The sequence below is a fragment of the Leuciscus leuciscus genome, assembly GCF_965113295.1.
Source record: "Leuciscus leuciscus genome assembly, chromosome: 21".
NCBI lineage: Eukaryota > Metazoa > Chordata > Actinopteri > Cypriniformes > Leuciscidae > Leuciscus > Leuciscus leuciscus.
In genome coordinates, this window is record NC_138745.1 from 22,782,178 (window position 1) to 22,794,405 (window position 12,228).

General features: G+C 37.4%; 1 protein-coding gene across 14 annotated transcripts in view; it reads left to right on the forward strand.

Annotated features, from left to right (window-relative positions):
• The window catches only part of svila (supervillin a), a 62,306-nt gene that overhangs the window by 22,753 nt on the left and 27,325 nt on the right, over nt 1–12,228 (forward strand). For 10 of the 14 annotated variants that reach the window (XR_014201208.1, XM_082152325.1, XM_082152333.1 and 7 more), the window contains 5 exons: nt 3,007–3,406; nt 5,135–5,357; nt 6,814–6,946; nt 10,327–10,374; nt 11,197–11,265. Coding sequence is in view for 13 of the 14 variants with exons in the window: in XM_082152325.1 (XP_082008451.1) it covers nt 3,007–3,406; nt 5,135–5,357; nt 6,814–6,946; nt 10,327–10,374; nt 11,197–11,265 (873 nt within the window). In the remaining variant the exon portion in view is untranslated. The remainder of the gene's footprint in view (nt 1–3,006; nt 3,407–5,134; nt 5,358–6,813; nt 6,947–10,326; nt 10,375–11,196; nt 11,266–12,228) is intronic. The other 4 variants (XM_082152332.1, XM_082152336.1, XM_082152337.1 and 1 more) reach the window with 3 other exon arrangements.

The following is a 12,228-nucleotide window of genomic DNA, read 5'->3' on the forward strand; positions in this document are numbered from 1 at the left end:
GAAAGGATGTTCAGTAGGACTAAGAAGTCATAGGCTGCATCCAGAATCAGATGCAGTACTATAGTTTTTTTTAATACTTCATGACTATTATGTTCAATATAGTATGAATGTATGTGTACTACATGCGTACACATTCACAAATCCTCTCCTGTGGCCTCATGGGATAGTAAAGTGTCCACTGGATACCATACAGAATCTTTGCCAAAGTAGTAGGTCATCTGAATACTTTTCACCTAAATAGTCCAATCTTATTACATACACACACTTTATTTTAAATTTGACTCTATAAAAAAAAAAAAAAATTCTGTGGGAAATAAAATGACAGCCTAAACATTGAAAAATGTCTTTCCACAAACTTTTGGCAGCTGATGTTTTTTAATGTTTTGTCGATTGAACAATTAGCACCCAGGTACACAATGATTGAGCTTTGAGCATTTAAAGGGGTTTATCTCTGATGCAGGATGGTTCTGGTTCTGAGATGTTTGACGAGGAATCTGAGTTCTCAGAGGGTCTGAGTGATCTGGAACATGTGAGGATGCCTGAGAGAATCGTATGATGTTTTATAGAACCCAAGGTTTTACACTGCCTGCAGTAAAACCATTGTCCTGTGTTTTAGAAGCAGTTGTTCTAATGCTTCAGCATATATGTCCCTATGTGCCAGTAGGCTGAATTCAGGCATTTCTTATAAGCATCTTGCTTAAATGTAAATCCTACAATCCCAAAGAAGTCTTTTAAAGGCCTGTTCACACCAAGAACAATAACAATAAAGATAACTATAACAATAACTACACCAAAACACGATAACACTCTGTGCTGGAGATCTGTCTTTAAAGCAGAATGGATTCTGATTGGCTGTCAATAGTCTTTATTATTCATCAGCTGGAAAACAAATAGTTTTGAAAGTGATTCCAATATAATTTCTTTGTTATCATTATAGTTGTGGTGTGGACTTTTCTTTTAAATTTAGAATGATTTAAAAAAATTATATCTTATCGTTATTGTTACAGTTATCATCCTTGGTGTGCTGCTATGTGAATGTAGTTCCAGATTGCTGGTAGCTTGAGTACAGGCTTCAGTCTTTGTGCTTTTGAAATAAGTCGTAATGTTTTGTCTTTGATAATCACATACTGATAATTTGGATGATGCTGTTTTTTATTTATATATCAGGGGGGGAAACGTACAAAGGCTGTCACTGGGGCGGTACCCTTTCAAAGGGTATTAATATGTACCATTTAGGGGTAAATAACTGCCCAAGTGACAGTGTAGGTGTGAATGTGTGTATATACGGTATATGTACTCTGTAACTTATTAATTGGAACAGTAATCAAGGCTTATATACATTTGGATATCTGTGATGGATGACCACTATGAGTGGCATCTCTAAACATAAACAGGTGTCCTCTCAGGACCAATTTTACATTTGATTTGATTAAACATATTTTGGTTATGCTTTAAAATGTTGCATTGTGAAAGCGAAATGGACTTAAGAAAATGCTACATTGCTAACAATCTACAGGTCTGAAAATGCCCTAAATGAAAGAACTAAAAGAGTTTTCTTATGTACAATCATATCTTTTTTTTCGGTTTGCATCAATCAAGTTAACAAATAAAAATGTAAAGTAAACAGAGAAACTCAATCAAAACAGGTGAGGCCAGCAGGGGGTGCTCACCCTTTGGTCTGTGTATCCCTATAGCCTAACATCCCAGTATAGTGAAGGGGACATTATACTGTCAAAAGAGCACCGTCCTTTGGATGAGATGTAAAACCGAGTTCCTGACTCTCTGTGGTCATTAAAAATCCCATGGCACTTCTCTTAAAGAGTAGGGGTGTAACCCCGGTGTCCTGGCCACATTCCACCCATTGGCCCTTGCCAGTCATAGCCTCCTAATAATCCCCATCCACTAAACTGGCTCTATCACTCTCTCCTCTCCACCTGTAGCTGGTTTGTGGTGAGCGCACTGGCGCCGTTGTACTGTGGCTGCCATCGCATCATCCAAGTGGATGCTGCACATTGGTGGTGGTTGAGGAGAGATTCCCTGATATGATTGTAAAGCACTTTGGGTGTACAGTAGTACATATGAAAGTGCTATATAAATGCCTCCATTCATTCATTCATCATACTGCCCACCCTTATGCATTATTGTACCCTTCTATTTTTTCTATCATATGAGTATTTTGAGTGTTATCATGTGAATATTTATCATAGATTTTGAGTGTTTTTAAAGGTACACTATGTAATTTATTTTTTTGTTCCAAATGTACAAAATGTATTTAAGCGAGCACATTATGAATCCATCTTCGAAACTGTGTTTTTGTCTTATCCTGAATCACTTCGGTACGGCCTATGATAATTGTTTCAGACTATTTTAGACCGAGCGGGACACCAACCGCTGCGGACTAGCCGAGTACCGTGACTTGTCATACACATAAACGGAGAGAAGTAGCTCTGGCTACAATGTTCTTCCGCAAGGCACGTGCGGTTTTGTTTATTAACCTCTCTAGAGCTCCAAAAGTTACAGTGTACCTTTAAGCTAACAGGACAAATGAGTCAGCGTAATCTTGTTCTGAATGCACAGCTCTGCCTAAAGCCCTGCTGACACATTAGAGTTGACATATTATCGATTGAGTCTGTGACTTAATGTATCTGTTTCTGAGGGCATGATGGGAACAGTTTGGTTCAGTGCATAAAGGGCATGGTTTTGTGAATGGTTGTGTTGGCGGCTGATTTGATGCTTGCCTTTCAGCTACAGGAAATGCACTAAGTCAGCCTCTGATTAGTCAGCATGATGAACGGTTGATGAATGTGCTGTTTCCTGCCCCTTGCTGACTCAATTTTTGTTCTCATCCCACACTTCACTTTCCCCTCAATCTACCATCTTGCTCTTATCTTTCTCTCTTTCTCACACGGTTCACTCTTAAATCCTTCCATCCTTCCCTTCTACTCCATTTCCTATAATACCATCTGCTCCTGTCCTCCATCGCTCTCTTTTGTTGTCCTCTTGTAGCTGCAGCCTGCGGGTGGAGCTCGTTTTGCATCCACCTCTGCCTCCGCTATGAGATCCTCCACTGTTTCAACTGAACATGCCGGGGACATCCACTTGACCATGTCCAATGTATCTGGCCCTGCCTACTATGAGCAGAACCTCTCCCCACCTCACCATCCTCAACCTGCCCAAGAGATCCAGTCATACCAGAGTCCAGATGTGTCCCTGGCGACCCAAGGAGAAAGGCTGGTATTAAACATGGGGAAGAGGAAGCTCCCCTCTCCAGAGACCATGAAACGGACACCACACGCTCAGCCGGCCAAAGACTGTGAGGACCTTAAAGGGCATAATAAGGTGCTGGTGACCTCTCAAGACCTTTCAGAAACAGATGGAGAGCACAAGTCAAAGGCAGCCATGTCAGGTAGAGGAATATTGGTGGTGTATTTGATTGTGTTTTAAGTGCCATCTTTCCTCCTAGACCTGTTTCTGTGTGTCTGTACTGTTATTTAATGCACTTTTTTTTTTTATTCCCTTATTTAATAATAAGAAAAAATGCTCTCCGTAAGAGCAGTGTGAATATTTACTGGTAAATAGTGACATACTGAGATGCATGTACAGGTTGGTGACACAGACACATCATCCAATATATTATATTATATTATATTATATTATATTATATTATATTATATTATATTATATTATATTATATTATATTATATTATATTATATTATATTATATTATATTATATTATTCTCACTTATAAGATGAGCCCCTAAATAGGGCAGAAAGCCCCTTGGGATAAGGGTCAGGTCCCAGCAATAATCAGATATTTGCTCAATGTTAAATATATCTGATGTCATTATTAATAATTTACACTGCCAAGTGAAACTTTGGGGTCAGTGAGATAAAAAAAAATGAATGCTCAAGAATGCATGAAATTGTTTAAAAGTGACAGTAAAGACATTTCTAATGTAACAAAATATTTCTACATCAAATAAGTGCTGCTGTTTTAAACTTTCTATTCATCTGAGAATCCTGAACAAATATCACTGTTTCCACAAAAAACATTGAGCAGCACAACAGTTTCTTGAGCATCAAATCAACATATTAGAATGATTTCTGAAGGATCATGTGACACTGAAGACTGGAGTAATGATGCTGAAAATTCAGCTTTGCCTGTTAAAATAAGTTATTTTAAATTGTAATATTTACAGAAGTATCTTTGATAAAATAAATGCAGCCTTGGTGAATATGACACTTTTCAAAAACATCCTATTTCTTTGAAAAAGTGTCTTTAATTAAAAATAATAAATCAAACATTCAAATTAAAATAATCTCAATCACAATCAAGGGGGGAAAACATGTAAAAGATGAGTTATATGGAATTAGTAAATGCTAATTCCACTTAAGTATTTAAAATTACACCATACCCAGTGGAGGCTTTTTCTGCATCTTACCCCAAGTGTCAAACTTTACCTTTAAAAAAAAAAAAAAAACATTTTTCTCTCTCCAGCCTAAATGAATTACTGTGCCCGCAAATCCCCATCAACAAAAATACTTTGAAAAACATTTAAAATTAGTTACATGTGGCTAAGAGGAAATTAAAGTTTATCTTACCCCATCATACTCTTCAATTCACACAATCATGTACAGTACTTTGTTTTATCAGGGATAGCTTGTTATGATGGTTTCCTCCAGAGACAGCTGTACATGTACATGTGTTCTGTGCTGATATCAATGTGACTACACAAAAGATAGGTGTGGATAGGATGTGATGTGCGTCTCTTCTATTGCGTCTTCCTGTTTTGTGTCTGTCATGCAGGCTGATGGTTTTAAAGATCCCCCCTTTAAAAAGACAAAGATGTCTGTGTAAGCCACATGTTGCACATCATTGGCAAAAAAGCTTCCCTTTATGTTTAGAAACTGACTCTCACTTCCTGTGTAGTAGTTCTTACATATTCATCACAATGTTCATTACTGTGTGTATATTCACATGCTTGCGTGAGCATCATCTCTTGACAGGACTGAATGTGTGTGAGAGAGTTTTGATGTGTTTTGGGTGTCTGTGGTGGCTCCGCCTGTCACTGAGCTGTTATTGATGGTATCACTAGAGCTGCTCTAACCCTTTCCTGTGTCTGTGCTCAACAGATCTTCCTGTGCACACAGCCACAGTACATGCAGCGGCAGCTGTATCGCAGGGCTTATCCTCATTACAGAGGGACTCTCTTGCACAACACACGCACGCAGAGTCAGCCGGACACCTCCTAGAGGACGACAGGAGAGAAGAAGAGCAGGAGACGGACTTTAAACCAGAGGAGGGAGACGAGCTCTCAGACATCATGTCTGCCAGACAGATGTCCATCAAAGACAGGTTAGTGTATGAAAGTGTGAAATATCCCTAATGATATTTCTGAAAGTTTGTGTTGTTTGTGATCGTTTTTTTATGTGGAAGTCAGCTAGCAGAATGTCGTAGTATTGTTTTGTAATAGGAAAATGTATTTTAAACTATAGATGTATATTGAAAACAATTATTCCTCCATTTTTGTATAAAGCAGGACATTGTAAATTGTATATTTTTTGAGGGTGCCTTAGTCAAAGTGGAACACACAGTTTGAAAAGACTATTTGTGGAAAGTAGGTTGCTCTGTGTGTCTTTTGAATATATGTCAAATAAATATAGTCGCATTGTCCTTTCCATTTAGATTGAGAGCTAGGATAAAAAAATTACATTAGAAATGGAAACATATCAGATGCTCAAAGTCCTTATAAAATTTTTTACTTAAGACTAGTTCATTGTTAATAGAAATGATACCGTCTGACTGCATCCTTGTGTTGTGGTCTGACATTTAGCATACAGATGAAGAGAGACAGATATTCCAGTTCAGTGTAACTCTATATGGTGTTATGTATTTTCATTGATTGGTTTGTTTTAGTCAGATCTGTACTGCTGCGTACGGTTAGAGATCAAAGTATTGTGTAACTGATGGGCAGATGTCTGTTGCCATAGGAAGCATGACGCAAGCTGGTTAAATTGATTAATAATGACATGATGAAAAGAAAACCACTCGTCTGTATGCAGATACAAATATGTACCCACACTTGAAATGAGTTGGCTTAAATGTGTGTGAATAAGCATGAAAAATGCCTATGCATTGTTGTTTTTGTTTATTTTTCCAAAGAGATAGATTTGCAATATAATTTTCTGTTTGTCATGTTTGGTTATACAATCCTAATCAAAAGTTTTAACACACCCAATTGTTTTTTGTTTTTTATATACCATTTTTTATATACCATAATGCTTTACAAGAATAATAGCAAAGTTATTAAAATGATGAAATTACATAAATAGACTCTTAATAAACTTTAAAATCTAAACTTAACCCTTGTGTGTCCATCAAAAAAAGATACACATAGGGCCATAGAGGAAAAAAATGTCCATGTCAAAAAAGTGTCATTTTAAGCTTGGGAGCACAGACTTTAGTTCAATGTAAATTAATCTAAACAAATTGGTAATCTAATTACTGTCATTAACTGTCGTTATTTGTGAGGTGTCCTCCTGAGTTGCTTTTCCAGCAGTTCCCATGCATGTTTGGCTCTTGTTAGCTGTTTTTATTTAAACTATTCTCTTTGTCATCCATTAAAATGTAAATTAATATTTTTGTGAAGAAATTCGAAAAGTAGGATAAATTCAAATACATCTACAAAATTAATTCCAAGCATTTAAAATTGTAAATAATTTTTATTAGACCATAAACTCAAATGTGTTCAAGGCAATACATTTAATAATTAAAAAGGCTGCAAGAATTCATAAGATTCTGTCTTTTGCAGGCTGGCCCTCTTGAAGAAGAGTGGAGAAGAAGACTGGAGGAACAGGATAAATAAAAAACAGGATGTGGTGCAGGTTGCTGTGTCTGAAAGACACGCCCAGCTATGGGAAGTGGAGCAGAGCTTCAAGAAGAAGGTAACCTCTGAACCTTGAACTGTCTCACCTGACTGTACAGGTCATAGGTCACGGTTCATTGTCTAATTTCGTATGCCATGTGTATTCAACAGCTGTTGTGTTAGGTTGATGAATAGCATCTTGTATTATCAGCTCTAGGCGATGCAGAGCAAATATCATGCAACTGGTTAATTGTGTGATTTTTAGTAATTTTATTTGCATTTGTTGCATAGTTCTGCATTTCAAAAGAGTTCATCCTTTAGCATAGAATTGGCCTTTGTGCAGTTGAGTAACTCTAAACAGAGAAGGGTGTGTGCCATCTAGGGCTGGGCAGTATGACGGTATATATCGTGACCACGGTATAAAGTGTCTATAGTTAGAGATTTTACTATATAGTTTATTTCGCCCGTATGTAAACAGCACTACTTAAAGTTGTATACACGTAAGAGTGATAAAGAAACATGCATGAATGAGAAAATAAAGAGTGAGACATGCTTGATGTTGAGCGCAATAAGATGTGAAAAGGAACTCCATGCGGCTGGTGCTCGCGTAGCCATACTTTCAGACTGACGGCAGAAGGTCTGGACTCCATAGCAGCTTTTATTGGCCAATGACCGTCCAGAGGCCACCTGACTGACATGTAAAGCAACCAATCCCAGTTTGTTTTTTTCCTTATATTTAGGGGCATGAAAAGTAATGTCGATGTCCCTACAATAACAGACTCTTGGACGTATTTTAAAGAGTCTATGCCGTGAACTTTACGTTCTTCACATACTTTTGAAAATCCAGCGTTTAGTTGATCTTGATAATCGCTCAATGAACACACGGCTTGCTTCTTCCATAAGGGGGTTTGGGGTCACATCATCTTTGTGTTCAGGTAGACCATTAAAGAACACGACACATGCGTCTCCCTGTAGAATTCAACCAATCAGATGAAGACTTTGAATCTCCTGAAGGGTTTCCAATTTTGTGTGCCATTTGCACCAGACATTCAGCCCACGGTCCATGGCCGTGACTAATATACACTAAAAGCGTGCGCACAGAAAACCGCCTCTCTCAGACAGCATGCGATCACGAATTCAATTCTCTTTTGCTGCTTATATTTTCCAACGGTCATATAGATGTACAATAATGGCAGAATGCCCGTCATGTGAAGTATTCACGTAAACATAGTCGGTTATGTCTTAAATTGACATAAACAATTGGGTGAAAACCGGATGCATGTCAGTACATTGGATCCTGCATTCTGTCTTAAAGGGAGCTGTCTGTCTGTCTCATTAATGTTAATCAAACAACAAAAGACAGAGAAAATCGCTCGCTGCTCTTGAGTGAATCACTTTTGTATCTTTAATAAGAATCAGTTAATATTTGATTCATAAAGTGAAGACTATGAAGTGTTTTAGTTATATACTTGATTACATTTTTGAAGTATTTATTGTATGTTAAATAAACCTACTGTAGCTGAAAAACATAGTTTATTTAAGTTTTGTCTTTGCTCTATTGTATTTGCCCTACTGTTTGTAATTTTGCTTCTTTTGTTCTTATTTTTAATTACAAAAATAAAATAAAAATAGATATATCGTTATCGTGAAATAAAATGAAATAAGATTTTGGTCATATTGCCCACCCCTAGTGCTATCCATTATTTTGTCTTCTTCGTTTCTTTATGTTCTGTCCTTTTCTATTTGCATTTTCTGGTCATATTCACAATGTTATTTATTTCTCAAGAACACTAAGTTTGCTCAGTGCAAGCTGCCCCACATTTAATTTAAATGGTGAAGACTTTTTCATTGTTAATCATGTTTGGAAATGATCAAATTAGAATATAATTTATGCACCCTTGATTTATAGTCACTGACATATAATATAATAATTTTAAAAGTCACAGCACGAATGTTAGTCCCAGAGCATTAATGGGTGATCCTTTTGCTTTTTTGTTTTTGGTAGGGCTAGTAGAGGGAAGTTGGTCATCATGCATGTGTACATCTTTGTAGCAATAGATTCTGGATTATTAGTATGTTTGAGACAGTATGTGTTCTTAACTTGCATGAATCTGTCTTTCTGCCACTCCACTTCTTTACTGCATGTTTTTGTGTTTTTATTGTTATAATATTATTTATTGTAATAAAAAATGTTTAAAATCTTTGCATGCTTCATAGTAATTCTCTAGTGCAATAGGGAATGGGGTGAGGTTTCACGTGCCATTCTCTGTTTGGATTTATTCTGAAGACTGTTTCAGTCACTTCATTGCAGGTTGCGCAAGTCTTGTAATGTGGTAACATCACTTATATGCTAGTTCAGAGAAGGGAATTAGCTAGCATTATATCCAATATTTAGCTGATGATCTGGCAGATCAGATTTAGTAAAATCACAATTTCTTAAGCAATGAGGGTGACAGAAACTTTTAAAGTCAAAATCCACACAGTCTTTCTTATTGTGAATGATCTATGAATGTTTGTTTTTTTTGACCTCGTAATTTTGCATTAAAATATAATTCGATCTTCTGTGGAAATGATAGACTTCTCTTTGGTGATGTATGCCAGAATTCTCCAGTTATTTAGTCTTAAACCCTGCCCTTTTCTAATGGTCGACTGCAAGTGTAACGGAGGCCAGCTAGTAAAGAGCTGTGCAGGTAAACCTCACTCCACTTGCCTCGAGAGGCACACTAGCGACTGACACTAGAGGCTGCGGTCTTTAGCGTCTTTGTTAGCATGGCTGCCTCCCTTGCCGGTTCATGCCGGTTAGCATCTTTGTTAGCATGGCTGCCTCCCTTGCCAGTGAGACTGGTTAGAATCCCACTCGAAGCGGTGCGAGTAGGACCGGTTAAGTTGGTGCCATGACCCGAAGGAGTGAGGTTTAGGGGAGTGAATGTAATGAAGGCCAGCTGGTAAAGAGCTGTGCAGGTAAACCTCACTCCTCTGATCTCAAGAGCCACACTAGTAACTGACACTAGAGGCTGCGGTCTTTAGCGTCCTTGTTAGAATGGCCGCCTCCCATGCCAGTGACACTGGTTCGAATCAGTAGGACCAGTTACACAAGCTTGCATGCAGATCTGCCTCCATCCAATCAAAAAACAATGGATAGAACCTGCCCTGCGTTTCTTTCTTTGCTTATCTGTTTCACTCTGATGTACGCCACATTACATAAAAAAAATCTGCCGCTTCCTACTTAGTTTCATTGTGACTTTAAAGACATTTTTACATCTAAATACTTTATACAGTTTTTCATACTGAGTTAACAAATGAGATTGCAAAAATATCAAGAAACACATTATTTTGTTTATAATCAACTGTATTATGAAATATTAATTTCTCACAATAACCAGATTCACTGTTAAGTTTAATATCCAAGCTTTAAGTACAGGGTCATTTCTTCCCTGTTCATTTTACCCCTTTTTCTAGGATGATGGGATGATGATAGATGACTTTGCGGTGTCTGATCAACTCTGGGTAAGGCTGTTAGCCGTTAGCCACCATGCTAACAGGCTTAGCACGGGTTTTAACAGTGTATAAGGGTTATGGTTTTGTGTTTGTATTTAATTAATCCTTGACCTGTGTGCTGTCCTGGTTTTCGGACCTTGTCATCAACTCAGGATGAGCCAATTGCTTGTGGTGGTGATTTTTATTTGCTTGGTCCTTTTACATAACTACCATGGTGACGGTATGAATTTTGAAATGCCAAGAAGTTTTTTTTTTTTTTTTTTTTTTACGGCCATTTTGGTGACTTTTATTTTACCCTGTGGTGACGGTTATGGTGTGGTTAATTAATTGCCTTGTTCAACCACTCTTATAGATAAGGCCTTCTATAGCTTTAGTCACTTAGATTTAAATTTTACTTCCAATTTTAGTTTCTACTGATCTGCCTCCTCTGGGACCATATCAGTCAAACATTTAAAATTTAAACGATGAGCCTGTAAATTTGTAATGTATTTATTTATAGTACTGTATCTGCCCACCAATTTCTCTTGCACTTTTCATTGTGGTTTCTTTTGAAGCTGCTTGATCGACAGCAGTTAGTTTGGAGAAAGATTTGAGTATCCTCAGATTCAGGGTGGTTGTGCGAGGCTGGTGGTTGAGTGTTGTACTCTAGATTTGATCATAGCATTCTAGCAAATTACTTTGATGTCATGTGGTTATTTAGAGGTGGCATTGTGTCTAAGACTAGACCAATGTCACTTGCCTGGTGTCTGCCCCTGAACTTCCTCTTCTTTCCTTCCTGCTTTGTCATATGTCTCTCCATCTTTTGTCTTGATTCCCCTCTCTGTCCTGTAGGATCCTGTCTTTTCCTCCTCCTTTTCATGTGCATCTGAACCACTGGATCAAATAGCAATCCTCCCCAAGGTGAGCAAGAACACCCACCCGATGTAAGCTCTCCTCCACATTCCACCCTCTGATACGGACAACCCTGTCTCCCTTTTTTTTTTCCAGTTGTAATTTCCACACTGTACAAAATCCTATCAAATTTATGGTTAAAAACTGTTAGGTTTCCATAAATCCATCATACAAAATACAGGATAGTGTTTAAAGACATTTTAAAGGGGTGGTTGATTGATTATGATTTCACTTTTCTAACTTTAGTTAGTGTGTAATGTTGCTGTTTGAGCATAAACGGCATCTGCTGAGTCACGACGCTCAGAGTTCAAAGCAAAGGGAGATATTTTCTTTTAAAGAAATTGCTTTTATATATAACAAACGGCTTGTTAGTGACATCACTAACCCTAACATTTACATAAACCCCACCCCCTGGAATGTGATTTATAGCATATTCTGTCATGATAATCTAATCAATGACTAGAAGATAACTACACATACATAAATTCATCAACTAACCATTCAGAAATGTTGTCTACATGTTCTCACTTCTTGAGTCTCTCCATCTTTGTCTGACTCCGGTTTGAACATAAAAGGCTAAAAGTTTTAGAAATTTTCAGAACACAAGCTGTTGAAGCTCCGCCCCCTGTGCTGGGAGCAGCGGCTCATTAAGGGACAGACACAAAAACAGTGCGTTTTTGCTCACCCTCAAAAAGTGACAATTTTAACATGCTATATAAAAATATCTGTGGGGTATTTTGAGCTAAAACTTCACTTACACACTCTGGGGACATCATAGACTTATTTTACATCTTGTGAAAGGCCATTATACCACCCCTTTAAAGGAAACAATTGTGATGTCAAGCACAGACGTGTGGGAACATCCTTTTACTATTTAACATTTTTTTTAATATATATTAGTATAAGAGTACACATACTTTTTGCTTTAAACAATTGTTACTATTTCACTGTATATTTTATATTATGTATATA